Source organism: Fundulus heteroclitus, chromosome 20 (genome assembly GCF_011125445.2).
Source record: "Fundulus heteroclitus isolate FHET01 chromosome 20, MU-UCD_Fhet_4.1, whole genome shotgun sequence".
Taxonomy (NCBI): Eukaryota; Metazoa; Chordata; class Actinopteri; order Cyprinodontiformes; family Fundulidae; genus Fundulus; species Fundulus heteroclitus.
The window spans coordinates 24,341,305-24,360,668 of NC_046380.1; the positions used below are offsets into that span (position 1 = coordinate 24,341,305).

Genomic DNA, 19,364 nt, shown 5'->3' on the forward strand with positions numbered 1-19,364 from the left:
CTGTTCACAGTTAAACAGTTATTGTGGCGGCATTTATCATTCGAACAACAACTTTTACAATTACAGTGCATTTCTACGGTAAGTTAATACACGTCCCAAAATGTTACGGTCACACACAGCAAAACGGGTTTGTCTCATTCCCCAAAATAAAACAGTCCCTTTATTTTTCTGCTCTACTTATATGTTTTAAGTACAAAAGAAATCTTTTCAAAATTGACATTAAAATATTATGCATTAATATTTCCCCCATATTTATCTCTTCACGCCCTTATTGACTTCACTGAACATCTACAGCAAATATTCAGGAATTGAACTTTTAACCCCTTTGATGCCAGGTGTAATGATTAGTATGCAGGGATTATTTTAAAGGAAAATTATACACTCTCCCCCCACCAACCTATTTACACTTATTGCTTTTTTTGTTGCGAGCTATTTAGTCTAGGTAAACAGCTCGCCTGTGAATTCTGGTCACTTTCTCTTTTCCTGTGAAAACCATTAAAAAGTCAAAAAAAATTCATATTTTTTCCCCCAGTCAACTTACAGAAATTGTTACATTTACAATGAGTGTAAAAATGATCTTCACATGGTGGAAAGCTAATAGAGCAGCATTATGAATCGTCCACAGGGAATTCTAAACTTGCATTTTTAATGCGAGGCACTGGCAGTACAGAAAGCTGAGGGGAAACGGATTGCTCTCTTGTGGCCTTCTTACACTGCGCGACTTTAGCAAGCTTATAAGACTACCCCATGACACACTGCGCCATGTGGATTTTTAATAATCCCCGGTACGACGTCAGGTTTAATGTGTGCACATGGTACGATGACCGTTTACTACTAAATCGCTCACGATGTACGGCAATAAGCAACTTCATCAACGTCTGCCATCCGTCTGCAGCACCGGCTTTATTTAGTACAAACAAACAAAGGCGGCTGTTGAGCTGCACGCTCTACTGTTCAGTCCCACACCCATCTAAAACAAAACCACAATCAAATAGGTTTGATTAATAAAAACTAGTCCAGTAATAAATTAAAGGAGTTCCCTTTGGATGAATCAGTTTAATCTGACGTCAATGTCCTTTCATAAATAATTTAAAAATATATATATACGCTCTGCAAAATGTCCTAAGTCAGTGCATCAAAGTCCGCTGCAGGCACACACACACAAAAAACCCACCAAAAAAACAAAAATGCAAATGTCCAACAGGAAGAAAAATGCTTTCGGGCCCAAATTATTTATCAGCATCGGTCTAAGCTGCCACGGCAAGGGAGCAAAAATGAAAGCCGTCACCGGGTTGTGCCCGCCGTGCAATCCCACATGCACACAGCTGATGAAGACGCTCCTGTTCCCAGCCTTCCATGCTGCGTGTGGCGCTTTGTTTGCTCTGATCGGAGCAAACAGGACAGGCCATCCCTAACAGGAATTGATTCAGGAGTCCAAAACCTGTTCCTTATTTCTCTTTGTCTGGCACTTTTCAGATGTTAAGGTGATGGCAGGTGATCTTTGGTTGCAAAGAAGGCCGTCCTTGAACCTGTCTCTCAGTGCGACGGTTCAAAATCACACAAGAGTATACCAGGCATTAACCTGACGCCGCCAGATAGATTTGCTTCGCATATCCATCTGGAAACCTTCCGTTGAAGTAATTTTGGGAAGGGGCGAAAATACTGGTTAGCTGATTGGCTTATGTTGGTGATAGACGGGCCAAATAAACCAATCAGATCAACGAAGCATTTGACGTACTCGTCAACATGCTTCGTCGTCGCTCTGTTGACGAAAAGACAACCACAAGCCAAGCTACTCTTGCTGCTGCAGGTAAAGGCTCGTTAGCTCAGCAGAGAAATACTCTGTAATTCCGATAAAACTTGCTCGACAGCCACGCTAACGCTAGTTTCATCGGCTGAAGCCGCCATGTTCTTTAGACTGAACTGACGCGCTTCCCGTTGCGTCACACCTCAACCTGCCTCAAAGCCAACGCTGATTGGACGTTCGTTTGGTGAACGGCTCCAAATTTTCTTTAACGGAGAGTAGCCAGACTGATCTGCGAGTGAAACCTTGAAAGCTCGCGAGATCAGGATGGTCTCACGAGGCTAACCAGGCATATTAGTTTGAAGAATGAAAAGGTATTTTTTTTTAATTAATTTACCTGAAAATATATAATGTGTAACTAATATGCCATTTTGGGTCATATTGTTCACGCCGTTCACTTTTCTCGTTTTTTTGAACAATTACGTCACAGTATTTGCTAAACAAGGGTGTGGACTTCCTGTTAACCCGTTTAACAAATCTGCCGATGTTATTTTCATTTTATTTATTTTCGCTGCAATGTTGTAGTCCAAGCTGAAGGATGGCGAAGCCTGGCCAGCTAAGACTGACTTACACGGGGCATACGCGAGTCTCGTAAGGCTCCATATGCTCTGGTCCAAAACAGACCGGACCAATCATGGCGCGGGAGGCGTGACTTTACGATGAGTCACTCTTAGCGGCAGAATTACCCATAATGCAGCTGTGCTTTTCTTTAACCATAACAGTCAAGGTGCATACGGAGATTTTTGTTGCTTGATGTCTTAGCAAAATAAGAAAGTACATGTGGGTACACCGCGTATCCTCTGATTTTTTTAGACAAAAGCAGCAAAAAAAACGTTCACTACAGATAACAAAAACAGAGCGAGCGGCTTGGGAGTTTTTCCCGTCACATCCGTAACCGTCTGATTGGTTCTAACCTGTTGACGCTGACCCTGTTAGACGCTGACCCGCCTTTGAAATCAGGCTCTACCAGGTTCATTCCAGACTGATACGCCGCAATTCAGTCCGGCTGGCCAGGACGACGAGTAAATAACACATCTGTTGTTCATTACACCGTCCTCCAGCAGACTACAAAAATGGCCAAACGGGGTGGAGGGGAATGCGCTGTGACCTGTGGGAGTGGTGTGTGTGTGTGTGTGTGTGTGTGGGGGGGGGGGGGGTGCCTCCTTTAGATTTAAAGACACGGCACCAAAACGAGTTGCTTGCAGACGCAACCGAACACAGGGGTAAGACGGTACATTCAGACCGTGTTGGGATGTATAAAGATGAATGCCTTTAGGTCCTCCCTTATTTAGATTTTAACAGTATTTTTGTACTTTTGAACATGGGACCACTATGCATGAAGTAAAATGTAATATTTTATTATTAACAGAAATTTAGCATCTTAGCATTTGTTTCTTTTCTATACAATTCTCTTTGAAGTAGAAAGGTTTTTTGTGGATTACATGTTTTTCTTTTGTTTCTGTGTAGAGCACCTTGAGTTTGAATGATGCTATATAAAATGAAAAAATAAATTAATTTAAAAAAAAGGGGGATAATAAGGAAGACTTCTGACCAAAGCATTGCAGTTCCACTTTATATAGACCACAACTGAATGATTTCAATGTGAAAAGGACGGCTTAACAAAGCATGATATGACCACCCCCCCTCCCCAAAGCACGCAAAAATGTCAACAAACCAGTCTCCACTGTGTCTACATACGAAGCACCTGCGCCCACAATAATAAAAGCCTGCTGTGTCAGCAATGACAGAACAACTTCTGTGTAATCAGAGTCCAGCCTTCAGTAAAGACTCCCAAGATCAAATAACACCCATTTGGAGCACGGGGGGCATAAATAGTTCCCATACATTGGCGAACAGCTCCATGTGGAATATATGTTGATGAGAAAACGCACGAGTCGAGATGAAGCTATGAACAGTTACCGCGACGTTCGTCTGCTGCTCTGCAATCAGAGCGACGGCAACTTCAACTTGCTTGCCTTGGAACGCTGGGTCGGTTTTGCCTAACCATCAGGGTAGCTCCACACCTCCATGCATAAAACCATGTCTATGTGACGGCACGGCTGCGGCTGTTTTGCTCTGCGTTCAGTGCACAGTTTCAGCAGCGAAGGCGTGTGCCTCCACTACAAAGGCAGAACAGGCCTCAGCACGTTGCTAATCCAAACCCAGGCATGCTGTGCTCCACATTCGGCCCAGATGGTATTCACATCGCTGAAACCAAAACCGCCCACGGTGAGACTGGAAAAGTAAAGTCCGAAGACAAAAAAACTAAACAAACAGAAAAAACACACACACCGAGTCAGGAAGAGAGTGTGCACCGAGAAGAAAGGGTGCTAAACAGCCCTTCCACTCACTACTGCTGCTGTCATGGGGTTGTTTGGAGTTAATCAATAATAAGCACACTGTGTGACTGAGGGCGCTAGTGATTGACTGGTTTGTGTGCGGTTTCGATTTGTCCCATCTGTTAGGTTCACACCGCTCGTGTTACATCCAGCGGCGGCATACAGTAGACTTTCTGGTCAACGTCCTAAAAAAATCTACTCGGTTCTGCCTCAATTCATGAGCAGCGCAAGATAAAGAAAAAAAAAGACGGCTAGTTCGGCCGAGCGGCTAACGCCTTTCAAGACGCTCACAGTCTGGGCCTCGGTGCTGTAGATTCCCAGATTTAAAAAAAAACACCTGAGTGTCTGTGGGTGTTGGGAGATTGATCTTGCTAAAAAAAAAAAATTATATGAAACTATGATACTGGGTGTGGCAAGACTTAAAGGGGTAAGACTGAATTTCTAAAGTGAGACTCTGGTAGTCCTCAGCAGTTACCATCTTACCTGCTCGAGCTCTTGTGGTTTGTCCACTGAGTTTGAATACAGATGAGTGGGGCCCCTTGAGCCTGAAGCTAATTGGACCCAGGACCAAAGCAGACTTGTACCGATTTTAATAAAATGAGATCTTGCTATGAACGTTGTGAACGTTTAAACTGTTCCTAGGCTGGCTTTGGACGGACATTTACAAGAAGCTGACTGCGGTTTGTATGATGATGTTTTTTTTTCCCCGGGGGAACTGGGGGCCGGAGCCAGCGCACCACCAATAACCCTCCTAAGGGAAACAGAAAAGGAACCTGTCTGATATTAAAGTAAATCAGTGTAAAATAATAATTTAAAAAAAACAACCAGGAAATGTATTCTTGCTTTCTACACCGTGTTATTTTCCATATTAGGCAGTAAATCAGACCCAGAACTATTTAAATGCATCATTTTACTGCACATTTACACAGACAGGAAGACCAATGGCGGAGCACCAGCACCTGCCTACATTTCCATGTGAATAATCATGGCCTTTTCCGTAAACAAAACATAGCATTTGCATCAACCAGCATGATTTTCTCTTTTTTCCCCCCCTCTTGAGACGGCAGTTGTTCAGTGACCACAGAGGTCCGCTTTGGTCTCGGCTCCTCTCGGATCTGCAGCTACCTTCAGGATCAACTGATCTCGATTCAGACCAACGTAGTTTACATGTTTACAAGCATGTTTACGTGAAAGCGAAGGTGTTTTTTTTTCCTGAACTTTTGCTCAAGTCTATGTATTAACCTATTAATAACAATGAAGCTTTATAGATAAATATATTAAAATGGTAGCACCCAATATGCAAAATCACACAAGCGTCGACTTTCAATTAAAGAAAGCAAACAGATCGTGTTTTGGCACACGTTTTAAATTAAATCCCATTCTAATGTGAACAGATGGCCTGTTTTACTCAAACTTTATGCCCTCTGAGAATCCCGCAACCTTATAAACTAAAAACAAACATGGACCCAGTGCCATTGGCTCTGATCAAGAGGAAAATCTACAGGACCTGAACATCAATCCACTGTTTTGGGTGAAACTAGGACGTCTATAAAGGGTGGTTTCTGCGTGACTCAAGCATCAGATCACCAGGGACGCAACTAAATGACAACAACAATAACAACAACAACAACAACAGGTCCCTGGCAGGTGCCTCTGCTCTGAGGCTTCGGCAGCAGTAAACTAAAATCCCGATCACGTTTCCAAAGCGAGCCGCCAAAGTCGTTTCAGCATCTGAAATCTCTGTTTATGCAACAACGGATGTGGTCGCCTGTCAGTTGGCTGACACGGATGTCATCTGCCGTCTGACTCAAACATCACCCTTCAGCCACATTGTCTTCATGACAAATACGTGTTTTTTGTTTGTTTGTTTCTACACCCCCGTCCGGGTTGTGTCCAGATCGTCCCGCGCCACGTTTTGGGCTTAAAACACCAAAAACGGAACAGCCGCGTGCCATTTTTTTTCTTTGGCATAGCAGCAAACGATGGTTACGGTTTTAGCTGATGGAGAAAAAAAAAAGTGGACAGGGGTCCGAATAAGCGCCTCACCTGACTGTGCTGCTGTTTTTTTTTTTTTTTTTTTTTTTTTCCCCCCCTTCCAGCTGATCCCGCAGCGCCATCGTTCCAAGTTTGACAGACGAGCCAAGCGGCGTCGCAGTCAGAGCAGAGGCGACGAGAACTACTTCAATTAAGAACGAGAGGGCGGTTGTCTAACTTTGCTTTGTTGCGGTTCTCGAATGGTTTCCCCACACGGCGTGACCGTGGGGTGGTCAACGTCTCGACCGACAAACATCACCGAGCAGAATGCGTTAACTTTTAGCTACCGTTACAAGCCAACGGTTACCGTTTGTTCCTCAACAGATGACAGGCGAAGAAGAAGAAGAACAAGAAGAAGAACAAGGGGAAAGTCATCGTTGTGAGAAGTCTTTGAACCTGTTTTCATCCAACCGAACGACTAAAAGGCTCGAACTTTGGGAAAAGTCAAGTTTGAAATAAATAAATAAGTATAGCAACAGTCTCACCTCGCCCTGCAAAACTCAGCTGCGGATCTTCTTCTCCACAAGCGCGATGAAAGTTACTCTTTTCCTCCTCCTTTTTTTTTCCTCGCTCTGTGTGATTAGTCTGTTGAGGAAGTGTGGCACCTGTATGGCAGGCTGTTGTGTCATATCGTCTAGCTTCCAACTTTTTTTTTTCTAAACCTACTTGGTGCTAAAACTATGGTATGAGTTCCTCTGATTGGACGGCAAAAAGTCAATAACGTCCCTCTCTATTACACTGTCACTGCCATATTTCAACATTTTAACAAACTGTGGGTAATTTTAGGCCACAGATGACACTTCTCAAAAAGTTTTAAATTTCTATCTCATCAGTCAATATGCTCCTGTAAGCCTTTGGAATCATCGGGAAATGTTAAATGGTCCTTGTGTTCTTTATGGACAGCAGCAGCTTTCAACGTGAACTCCAGTTGATATGTTTGTGCCCTGTCTCTGTTTTTATCGTTGAATCATGAACACTGACTTAACTGAAGCAAGTGAGGCTTGCTATGATTTGCATGTAGTCCTTTGGTTCTTTTGATACCTCTTGGAAATTCAGTTCAATTTTGTTTATATAAAGCGCCTATTTACAACACGTGACCTCAATGCACTTTACAAAACTGAATTCGATCAAATCATGGAGACAGATTGGTCAAAAAGTTTCCTATCTAAGGCAACCCACCAGGTGTGCATGAAGCGACAGTGGAGAGGAAAACTCCCCTTTAACAGGAAGGAAAAACTTCCAGCAGAGCCAGGCTCAGTGTGAACTGAAATGTCTTTGATGCATTCTTGGAGTAATTCTGGGAAGCTGCCAATGCCTGGGAAGGTTCAGCACTGCTCCATGTTTTTTTCATCACTAAAACATGTGTGTAACTCTCTGTGTCGCCCGAATTACCCCATTGTGGGACAATATAGGTCTTTCTTTCTTTCTTTCTTTCTTTCTTTCTTTCTTTCTTTCTTTCTTTCTTTCTTTCTTTCTTTCTTTCTTTCTCAGATAGAGGCTCTCGCTGTGGTTTCCTGGAAAAGCTCCTGAAAGAGCTTTGTAACCTGTTAAAGAATGATAGATGTCCTAAGATCCTTTCATATATTAGGTACACAATAAGCACACAACCAAGAATCCCCCATTATGGATTACATCATACAAGGAAATCCACTGAGATTACCGGCTGTGTGAATTTTCAGATCATGTTACTGTGATTGTTGAATCATAAAGGGAGTGGCTTATTACGCTTCACCTGCAGGGGATTTCCCCAGGGCTGATCTCAGCACCTATCCTCGTCCATGCCGTCCAAATGCGTCAAAATGATTTTGCACCATCACCAGAATGTTATTATCTTCCTCAGATTCTGCTGATTTTTCAGATCAGATGGAGGGCGATACAATCTCTTTGTTCTGTGCACACCCGCAGATTAAACAGCTGCTCTGTGTTTCTCACTATGTCACCCGTGTTCCGCATTCACAAATGCGGTACAGAATTATAAACACAAATAGAAATAGTAAGAAAAAAATAAATCAGCAGTACATATAACTGTAGATCAGTTCAAATTTTAAAAGGAGTCACGACTTTCATGTATAAAAGGTCAAACTGAACAAATAGGTCTTTAGCCTGGCCTCGAACGGGGGCAAGGTTGTGATGGAGCGTAACTCCAGGAGAAGAGCGTTCCAGGGTTTGGGCCCTGCCGCTGCAAAGGCAGTCAGTCCGGTAACAAGGTGCAAGGCAATGGATTGAACTGAAAACAAACAACAGGATTTTGAATTGAATTCTGAACTGAACCGGGAGCCAATGTAGAGAGTAAAGGACAGGGTGATGTGGTCATACTTGCTAGTGTTGGTGAGAAGCCGAGCAGCAGCATTCTGCACAAGTTATAAACGTTGAATAGAGGCTTGGTTAAATCCAGTATATAAGGTGTTGCAATAGTCCAAACGAGAGCTTAGAAATGCGTGAATGTTTTTTTCAAGATCACGAGTGAGAAAATATTTGACTTTAGCTAATAGGCGAAGCTGAAAAAAGCTTGACTTTACAACAGAATCAACTCTGTTTCACTCCTTAATTTTTTAGATTAGGGAATGATCTGGTGCTCTCAAGATCTTTCGCCTACTTCATGTTGACAAACGGGTTCTGTATAATTTAATTCTTGATTCTAAAGGTCCAGTAGGAAACAGGACTGGATAAAATACGATATAATTGAACTCTTTTCAAGGCTGAAGCTTTCAAAAATGTGGCTAATCAAAGCCAATTTATGATTTAGCAAAAGGGCACAGTTAATGTGTCACATACAGCTGGTTGGTTTGGATAGCTCTTTTCCTTTCAACTGAAACAATCACCTGAAAGCTGCATTTTGTATGTTACACAGGCTAGCTACCATTACAATGATCATATAAATTGCATCATTTTGCTACAAATTTAATTGATCTGAATGGAATTTGGACTAAATTGGATTTTACATACCTGCATATGAATTTAACCTGTTTTGAAGCACTTAGATGTGACATCTAATCATAATAATAATATTTATTGTCATTGCAACGTACTTTCCAATGAAATTTGTTCTTTGCATTTAACCCATCCCCTTGGGGAGCAGTGGGCTGACACTGTGCGGTGCCCGTGGGGTAATCTGGAGTTAAGGGTCTTGCTCAGGGACCCAGTGTGGCAGTCTGCGGGAGTTGAATTCAGAACCTCTGGGACACAAGCGCATTGCTCTAACTACTAGGCCACCACTCCTAACTGTTGTACTTTGGAACACCATAACAAAAACTGAAACTGGAAACTTTCCTATGGACTTGAGATTGAGGACTCTGTGATCTATTTTAAAATGCCATTAAAGATTTTTTTTATCATGTCTTTTATATCTTGTTTTTTATGCATTGTTAGCTTTTGTGAAACAGTATAAGATTTTGTCTTAAAAGTTACTATTTGAATTTAGTTCTACTTACTTACTTGTTACACATAACACATTTTTGATAGTTACTAGTAGAGCTACATGGGGAGAATTGCAAGTACAGTCAAAATATGTGGAATTGTTTTGATTACTGCATATCTTTACGATCTATAACAAGTCACAATTGGCCTGTAATTCTTGATTCTAAATTCCTCAACATAATTTTTAAGCCATTTCTCCCAGGACGAGTACTGTTTAAGTTTTTTACATGTATATCTCAATTAAGATGATTAGCATTCAGAATAGCTGTAGTGTCCGCTTTGGCTTGGAGCAGTTTGACTGTGAATATCTGCTTTTAAGATCCTGGTCTGCAATTCTATGATATAATGGTTTGCCATAAGGCGCTCCTCTTTACAAGCGGTGACGTTTACCTGGTATTCATACACGCGGGGCGTCTCTATGCCCCAACAGAGACCGAGTAGGGCACACAGTTGTCCTAACTAAAGTAATTCTAGGTTGTTTGACTTACTTTAGCATTATATTTTATTATTGTTAATGTTTTATTGGTATTAATATTATTGGATTGTTATGTAGCCCTGCATATTAAAAAAACTACTTTTCTTAGTGATCATATGTAATTTTCCATTTCACCCCCTGGGTGGTGGTGTAAGTTCATCACTGCAAACCTGTTGCTCACCTGGGCTGAACGTGAAGCAACTGCCTCGGCAGCTTCTGCATTGGCGGTGAATGTGCCCTAGATTGCATTCTGGTATGTGCGGGAAGTTTTTGTGTGGCAGGAGGTGGGGTCACGTGGCCGGGACTGTAGTCTGCAGGGGTAGTTTTGAGGTTTGAGCAACAAGATTGTGCAGAAGGGAGCTATGAGAAGGTTGCAGATTGGCCTACCACAGCCAAAGATTATTGCTCTCTCTCTCTCTCTCTCTCTCTCTCTCTCTCTCTCTCTCTCTCTCTCTCTCTCTCTCTCTCTCTCTCTCTCTCTCTCTCTCGCTCACACATCACACTACTACACACCACACACACACACACACACACACACACACACACACACACACACACACACACTCCCTCCCTGCTCTCCAAACTATCCATATTCCTTTCTATGCCTTTTTGCCTGCATCCACTCCCTCACCCACCCACCCACACACACACTGAGACTAACACAAAAAGCAAAAGAAAAAGAAGGGGATTTATGCCGAGTGAGCTATTCTGATCTGATTACACTGAAGAAATATTGGCTTAAGCCAAAAGAGACCTAAATAAGGAACGACAAATTCCCCAGGGAGGAGTCACAATTAAAAGTACGCTTTACTCTGGCTTGCGTTTGCTGCTGGAAGTAAATATAAAGCGAGACCTGGCACGGACAAAATTGCGGGACACAGGCGTGTCAGTGTTCACCTTTCCCAACTAAACTTACATAAGAGACTTTTTCTCTGACTCATGGCAGACAGGATGTCTACGATACGGTGCAGTCAAGGTGTGCATGTGTGTTTGTGCTGGAGACTGGCTCTGACAGACCCGTTTTATAAACTCAAGAAACCATGCTTGTTCTTTTCTTGCTCTGACACACACCCACACACTCATCCTCACATAACCACTGCTATCAAACACCATGGGATGCATAGGCTGGAGAACAGGCGGATGTTAAATCGGGCATGCAGGAATTGGAAAGCGCTTAAAGATCCACATAGAAATTCCCTGAGCATAGAGATGATATATTTGGGTCTGTGGGATGTGGGGGAATTTCCATTGGCAAAGATTATATATATATATATATATATATATATATATATATATATATATATATATATACGTTGTGATTTACGATCTAGCAATACGATTTTAAAGAGAAATAAATATGTTAATGTAATATTAGGGCCCGGATGGGGTTTCCCCAGTTTTATAGACACATCTGAAGGTTTGTGAGATTTTATCTGAGCTGGGATTTGGGGATTTTGAAATAGGGGCCTGTTCTATTTCAGGAGTGACATGCTGCAGCCAGAGTTTCATTCAAATCATAAGAAGACAGCCCGGGGAAGAGAACCAGGATAAAATAATATAAAAAAGAAAGCCTTTTTTCCCAAAGAGAATGCTCTTGGAGTCGTAAGCTTACTCTGATATATAGTTAATAATGAGGTAAAATTAGAGTCGGCTGTCCAGTCAATAAGATGACTGATGAGGTGTGTGTGGGCGCGCTGTTTTATTTTAGGCTCCACATGACACATTTGTAGGAGTGAATCACGGTTTGAATGAAAGAGACTTTTCAGATCCTTACAAGAACGGGATCTCCTTAAAAGGAAAAACAGGCTAAAACACGTTGAAATTATTTGGACCCCACAGATCAACATTTAGCAAGATAATGGCCCAAGGGGAAAATCAGCAGAACTGCACATTTTCGCTGCACAGGCCAACAAAGATTTCCTACAAGTTCAAGTTGGTCTGCAGAGTCAGAAGGTAAATAACATGAATTTCCATGTAGAGAAGGGCTTGTCTCAGTTTAGCTGACGGTAATGCTCATAAATCCAGTAACAGAGGAATGCCGAATAACAACAATCTGCATTATAGGCTTGCAAGGGGAAAACCATCAGGCACCAAAGGGAGCATTGCAGCCCACCAAGAGCTTGATAAAGATCACATTACACATGGCGAGAGCTTTCATTGGAAAAAAAAACTTTTTATATTTCAAAAGAGAGTTATTATTGGGGCGTGCTTGTGGCGCAGCAGGTAGCGCGACCCATATACGGAGGCCTTAGTCCTCGACGCGGTCGATCCGGGTTTGAATCCAAGTTATTATTATTGAATGAAGAAAATGTTTCATATTTGAAAAGAACAAAAAAAAAAAGAAACATAAGATCTTTCAGCCTATACTATGCGGTCTGCCAGGTTAACCAAGTGATTTCTTGATTCTACTGATCACATATATTGTGAGGTTACTATATTGTTTTTTTTTTGTTTTGTTTTGTTTTTTTGTAAAACGTACAAAGAAGTACGTCCCGCCAAACGAAATGAACAAAAAGCACAATTAAACCTCTACATCCAGTAATGACGTGCAGAATTAAAGGTAAAGATGGATCTCTGTGAAGGACGACTGGTGCTTCTGTGTTTTCTTGCTGCTGTGACTTTGCAAAGCCTTTGAGGGTTGCCTGGAAACTGCTCCTGGCCTAGAAAGAGTTTTTAATCTGCATTGCTGCTCCCCATACCTCCCTCCATCTTTCAATTAAACCACAACTTGATGCTTTAACAGTTTAGTTTTTTCAACAAATCTAATGAATTGATCCCCGGGTGGGGGTGGGGGGGATTGTGGAGGTAGTCTTTGGTTGCTGTGAAGAGAGCACGCCTACTTTTCTCACCACTGGCACCTTTATTCTCAGACAGGATAACTTGGAGCAACCATAAAAGAGGGTGTTAGTCTTCAATCTCATTGTGAAGTCTGCAAATTCATCCGGACTTCTTTCAAGCAACATAAATGGCGAACTGCACTCCAGGTTTAGGCAGCAGTAATGATGAATGCTCAGGCTGCGGCGCAGAGTGTGCTGAATTCTCTGCGTTCGTCCTGTTGAGGGAGAGACGGCTATTTAAAGCTTCAGGGGAGGTGGAAAAGGTGTAACACTGACTTGGCGGTGTGGGCTGCAAAGAGTTTGCAAACTGGGACAGAAGAGCGCGTCCCTCTATTCTCTCTCTCTCTGCATATCAGGGGAAAAAAAACACAAGAAAGTGCAAACCCAGAAATGTCAAACCAATGTCAAGTGGACGAAGCCTTTTCTAATAAACACCCAGCGTTCGTGTAAAAAAAAAAAAAAAAGCGCTTTTCGTCCCCCCTGAGGAGATGATGCCCACGCAGCAGCGTGAAAGATAGAAAGCCACCTTGTTGGTGCTCATGAAATCTACCCTCGAACGACACAGCGCCATCCCAGAATGACAGAGATGGTCAAGATGAGTTTGTGATCAGGGTGCTATAGTTAAAAACCAAAACAGCCACAGAGGAAGAGCTCAAAACATATTTCAGCTTGTTTGGCTGCGGCTGTTAATGACTCCTGAGGCTGTGCACATATAACAGCGCTGAATGCATTTGACCTTATTGAGTGGGCTGCGTGAACAATTGATTATTTGCTTCCCTCTGCATTTGCTGCCGCCTGCAGTGGTGTGCAAGAAAGATTGGTTTATGGCTGTGAAAGAAATCCCACCATACTGTGGGTACGTCAAACCTTCAGAGTCTGTTTTCATAACCGATGGGAGCGCAAGAAGCACCGAAAGGGCAACCTGCATTCGCCAGGGTCTGTGTTCAAGCGATGAAACAGTTTCCTGTTTCTGTGATAAAGCAGAAGTTAAGTAAACAAACACCAGTGGTCCGTTTTTGCATGTGTTCACTGCCTAAAAGAAAAAGAAATCTGTCAGTAATATGTTTTAATTTGAAAATTGCGTCGGATTGAGAAGATAAGGCATGTCTACAGAGCTGCTTCCACAGGTTGTCCTCTTACAACCACAAAGGGCTTTATTTGGATTTTTTTTTTTTTATGTGTGACAGATCAACGCAACAAAGCACAGACACTGAAACGGAAGTAAATGATCGGTGGTTTGAAAAGCCCTCCACAAACAAGTTAGAAATGTCTGTCGTGAACAATGTTGCAATTACAACCTCAAGCATTTTTGGGACGTGTCTCTTCTAGCTTTGCACATATAGGAACTAAAGCCCTAGACCATGTTTCATTGCAAAACAGCTCATTGTTGCCCCAGACTGGATGGAGAGCATCTGTGGAAATCCTTTTCAAAGTCTTGCCTCGGTTTCTCAACGGATATAGGTCTGGTCTTTGAATGGGCTATTCAAACCATGAATATGCCCTAATCTAATCCACAACTCTGTAGCTGGCCATACATTTAGGGTCATTGTGCTGCTGGAAAGTGAACCTCCACCCACTTCTCAGTGTTTGCAAATTCCACTAGGTTTTTACCTAGCATTGCTTTCTATCTAGCTTTGTCCATTTTCCCATCAGCTCTGAAGAGGTCCCTGCTGAGGAAAAGCAAACCCCACAACATGATGCCCCCACCACCATGTGGTGTAGTCGGGGTGATGTACATTTAGAGTTTTCTGCAACACACAGCGTTTTGCATGTAAAAGTTTAATTTTTGTCTCATTTGGCCACGCCTTCTTGTACCTATTTGCACTGCAAAAACAGAACTAAAAATAAGTAACATTTTCTTGAAATGAGTGTATCTGTCCTTGATTTGAGCAGGTAAATAAGATTATCTGCCAATGGAACGAGTCATTTTACCCCTATACTAAGATAATTAGATATAATGCACTTGAAATAAGTTGATGGAGATGAGTTCTTCCTATTTTAAGTGCAAAAATCCTATTCCATTGGCAGATTATCTTATTTACCTACCCAAATAAAGTACAAATACACTCATTTCAAGAAAATGTTAGCTTATTTTTAGTTAAATTTAGTCTGTTTTTGCAGTGTGCTCTGTCCCCTAAACGGCTTTGGGGACACTGCTAATGTCCTTGTTTCAACATGGCTTTCCTTTGTGTTTGTGTTTCTCTTCCATAAGATCCAGAGGCCTTCTCCGATATTACACAGATGTTGGCTTTATTTTGCTGTTTAGGTGATGCATGAAAACAATAGGTTGCGCTGGATTTTATGGGTGTCTAATACAAATGTGTTCAGTCAATTTGAAAAAAAAATAAAAAAAAATAAAAAATCACCACGTAATCTTTTGTTTCCTCTGTAAATGCATGCACTACTTTTTATGACATAGATTGTGTAAAGGTTCAGTCATGGGATCATTAACAGCAAAGGGGGAAAAAAGTGCACAGCATAGGAAAGGAAGAGCAGAAGAAGAAAGCAGAACTGGGGCTGGAAAGGCAGAGCAGAGTGATAAATGGTCTGTCCTTTATGTAGGACGAGGTGTCTGCAACTTTTCAGCAGCCCCAGAAAGCAAACTTTGTGCCTGATATTATTCTGGGTCAGGCAGCCTCAGGGGGGAGATGAGAAGCAGAGCAGGCCTGGCCTTTCATTGGCCGCACAGCGCACGGGCCTGCGTGTCCCTCAGTCTCTTCTGCGTCTCCTCCAGCAGCTCGAGTTGTGATCTGAGGCGGCTCCCGGCTTGATGTCTCATTGCTGACACACAGTAGCGTGAGTCCTACAAGCAACAAGAGCTTTGGTGTGTGTGTGTGTGTGTGTGTGTGTGTGTGTGTGTGTGTGTGTGTGTGTGTGTGTGTGTGTGTGTGTGTGTGTGTGTGTGTGTGTGTGTGTGTGTGTGTGTGCTACATGTTTCATTAACAAGGCCACTGACAGGAAGTAGGTGGCACCCTGCTTTACTTTAAAATTAATCTCACCTGCCATCTAGAGGATACATGGCGAACATGAAAGAACAGAGGCACTTTCAGATCATTTTTCCTCTTTTACTTTGCATAGAACTGCTAATTGTTTTTATAAGTCATTAGGTACAGTACAAAATCCAAGACACTCGTTACTGTATGTCGCTTAGGGCAGTCATTATTTATCAGAGTTTTGCAGGTTTCAGTCAAAGCCAGAGCTTCTGTGTGCAGATAAATGATGACCCCTTAACACATATAGGAATTTACATTGCACTTATTATAAGACTTTAAAATAATGACATACTTTTTCAATAGGTGGACAAAGCCTTTGGTCCCTGTACTGGAGTACATTTACCCCTTTTATGTCTACATCTTTTATTTAAAGCCAGAGTTCAGAAATTCTGGCGCTGTATGGATTTAATATCATATCGGCAGTAGAAAACTTTTTAGATCCGTTGGTGCCACAGGCTGAAGCTAGTGGTTAGTCTAAGAGGAACCAAGACCAAACAATTGTAATTTTGAAAACTTGAAAGTGTTTTATACAAGTGATAATTAATATTCTCGTTATCACGTTTGCATTGGGTGTTCATAATTTATGTTTTACAAAGATTTAAATAGCAAAATAACAAAGTTATATAACAAATAATTTAAATAACAAAGATTATTTAAATAGCAGATAAAGGCAACCAATGATGTTCCTGTGTAAAATACATAGAACAAAGCTTGTAAAGTGTTTCTGAATACATTAATTACAGTACAGCAAAAAAATATTTGGACCCATGGCAGACAAGGCAGCCCTCTCTCAAGGGATGAGAAAAATAACATAAAAGGAGGTTCAGCTTTAAAATAATAACATTTATTGGTTTCTATTTACATGTTAGCTTTAAAAAGGACAGGTCACAAATTGTTTATACACTTCTCAGTAGTTTTTATTGGCATTACGGCAGTCAAACCATTCCTATAATTGCTAACACACGTTTTGTGTGTTTCCACTGGTATTTTGACAGTTTATCTTCTGCACCTTACTGCAGATTCTTTATTGGATTCAAGTCGGGACTCCAAAACGCTACTATTATTTGCAGTCAGAAGAAATATATGGGTTCAATTTAAGGCTTATGATAAACCTAAATCTGCCAGTGGCATGAAATCTTTGGTGTACCTAGTAGAAAAGGAAAGCAGTCTAAAAATCAATAAAATGGTGCTACATTACCTTTGCTTTTTACACCAATTTAGATTTGTATCAGAGTGGAACCACTTCCCAAAATTAGTTTTCAGTGTGTGTTTTATGCAGGAAAGTCAGTGCACAGCCTCCAAACGCTCTTGTATGTCAGCATTTTTATTTCTAAGAGTCGGGGAAAAAGCATTTGCATTAGCTACTATTTTGAGCTTGTAATCGTTTTAAGACAATATAAGTTTGCTTTGGTCTTAGCCTGTTTCCGACTAGCCACTAGCCTCAGCCTCTGGTACCAACCCATCTGGGTTTGTTTACCTTACCAGTCAAAAGTTTGGACTCACCAGTTGTCATTCAATGGCTTTTCCTTATCTTTATGACTTTCTACATTGCAGATACAAAGTGACAACATCAAAACTCAAAAGTATATACCATTAGGTATCAAACACAAGTTTGTGAAATAATTTAAAACAACTTGTATATTTTAGCTTTTTCTAAATGCCCCCACTTTGTTCTGATTACTGCTTTGGTCACTCTTGGCCTTTTCTTGATGAACTTCATGAATTTGTTCCCCTGAAATGGTTTTCCAACTGTCTTGAAGGAGTTCCCACAGGTGGTTATAAAAATAAAGACAAACCACTGAATCATATGGTGAGTCCAAACGTTTTACTGTTAGTGTAGATTTTACAGCACGTAAATTATTAACTGCTTCTAACATTTTCAAGGCGCCTCTCTTTAAAAATCCTGAACAATTCCTTTAACATCAGCACAGACTGATTTTTTAAATATTGATAGGACCGACTTCAACAATATAGTACACAGCCAAGAAACAGACTCATATGTTTTCAACCATTTAGTCTGTTCTTCCCACCAACTGGTATGTTAATGCTTCAAATGTATTTATATATATATATATATTTTTTTTTTTAAAAAGCACACGTTGAAATTAAGGCTTAAGTAATTCAGAGTACAGATGAGGCCATTCGAGAATAATGACTGAGGCTTCAATGTGTTTCCTAAAGTGAACAGCAGCAAAATCAGTCATTTCACTTCCTGGTTTCATTATTTTCATTAATAATTAACCATGTCCACATATATGTCTTGAACTTTATATGACGTATCTTGCTTAAGATTTGAGGAAAGCTCCATTGGATTCCAGGAAACAGGGCGGGGAGTTTTAGCCAACAGGCAGTGTTCCACGCTGGCAGGTATCTGGGCCAACATCTCCAGCAGCCCTCGGCGTCACACCTGCCGTAGCAGCGGGGAGGGGACACTGCAGAAGGACAAAGCAGGTAGATTGTGTGTTCTTTTAAAGAACACAGTGTCTTCTTCTTTTCAGTAAAACTGGGCAGGTCACAACATGCCGACAGAAGAGCGCCTCTTCCCCGCCTTTCCTGTTTGACTTCAAGTTCGGTCCCTCTTTAGAGACGGTGGTTTGTAGGAGGAGAGAGGCAGCAGGATGGTTGATTCTATAAATTTGTGGCTTCCTCCATTGCATTAACCCACCTGCACAAGCAAAGGGTTTTCGATTAGCAGAAAGTCCAACATGAACTGCAGTCTAGCTAGACAAAGTCAGTGTTGTAGAGCACTATTTATACAAAATACTAAAATGATTTCCAAGAATATAAAAAAAACAAAGGTAAATAAATAATACTGAAAACTATAAATACATTCAAAAGTACACTTAAAAATAAGACATCCAAAAGAAGAAGAAAATTTAAAAAAAAAGCTTGAAGCAAATAGCTAATGTATTATAAGAATGAACTTGTAAGGTCATGTTTCGTGTCAATGGAAAACCTGCAGGTAACACTAATTGTTTTCCGTCTCGATTTAAATGTTTCTGCCGATCTTTTCAGGGAGTTTGTTCCAGAGCTGTGGGGCATAAGACTAAAGGCTGCCTCCCCTTATTTAGTTCTGGTAATGGGAACACTGAGTGAAGACGTCTTTATTGATCTAAGTAGTCTTCATGGTTCATACCTGACATCCAACTCTTGAATGTAATTTGGTCCAAGATCATTTAATACCTTATAAACCAAATAATTAGTGGTGTAAATCACAACCTTTATCACAATGCAATGTTATATCGATTTGTTTGGATGAAAATACCATATTTACAGATATCACAGTCTGTTACGATATGATTTCGATTAAATTCAAATCACAAATCTGTGATTGACTTATTTATTATTTGTTAAATGTGTTAAATTTGTCAGTTGTCTGAAATAAATTCCTTTCATCATCATCATCATCATCATCATTGATATGAGGCGATATCATCTGCCCATCTAACACTATTATTTACACTA

At 41.2% G+C, this 19,364-nt stretch overlaps 2 protein-coding genes across 3 annotated transcripts in view; both read right to left on the bottom strand.

Moving 5' to 3' along the window:
- The window catches only part of prkcda (protein kinase C, delta a), a 31,338-nt gene extending 15,726 nt beyond the window's left edge, over nt 1-15,612 (bottom strand). The window contains exon 1 of one of the 2 annotated variants that reach the window (XM_036152098.1): nt 6,663-6,783. The gene's annotated coding sequence lies outside the window, so the exon portion shown is untranslated. Of the gene's footprint in view, nt 1-6,662; nt 6,784-15,517 lie in introns of those variants that run through there. The other variant, XM_036152099.1, reaches the window with a different exon arrangement.
- A 1,109-nt stretch (nt 15,613-16,721) lies between these two features.
- The window catches only part of LOC105927117 (FYVE, RhoGEF and PH domain-containing protein 5), a 35,828-nt gene continuing 33,185 nt past the window's right edge, over nt 16,722-19,364 (bottom strand). Inside the window, exon 21 of the mRNA XM_012863725.3 lies at nt 16,722-18,564. Coding sequence (XP_012719179.2) covers nt 18,528-18,564 — 37 coding nt within the window. The 3' untranslated portion in view covers nt 16,722-18,527. The remainder of the gene's footprint in view (nt 18,565-19,364) is intronic.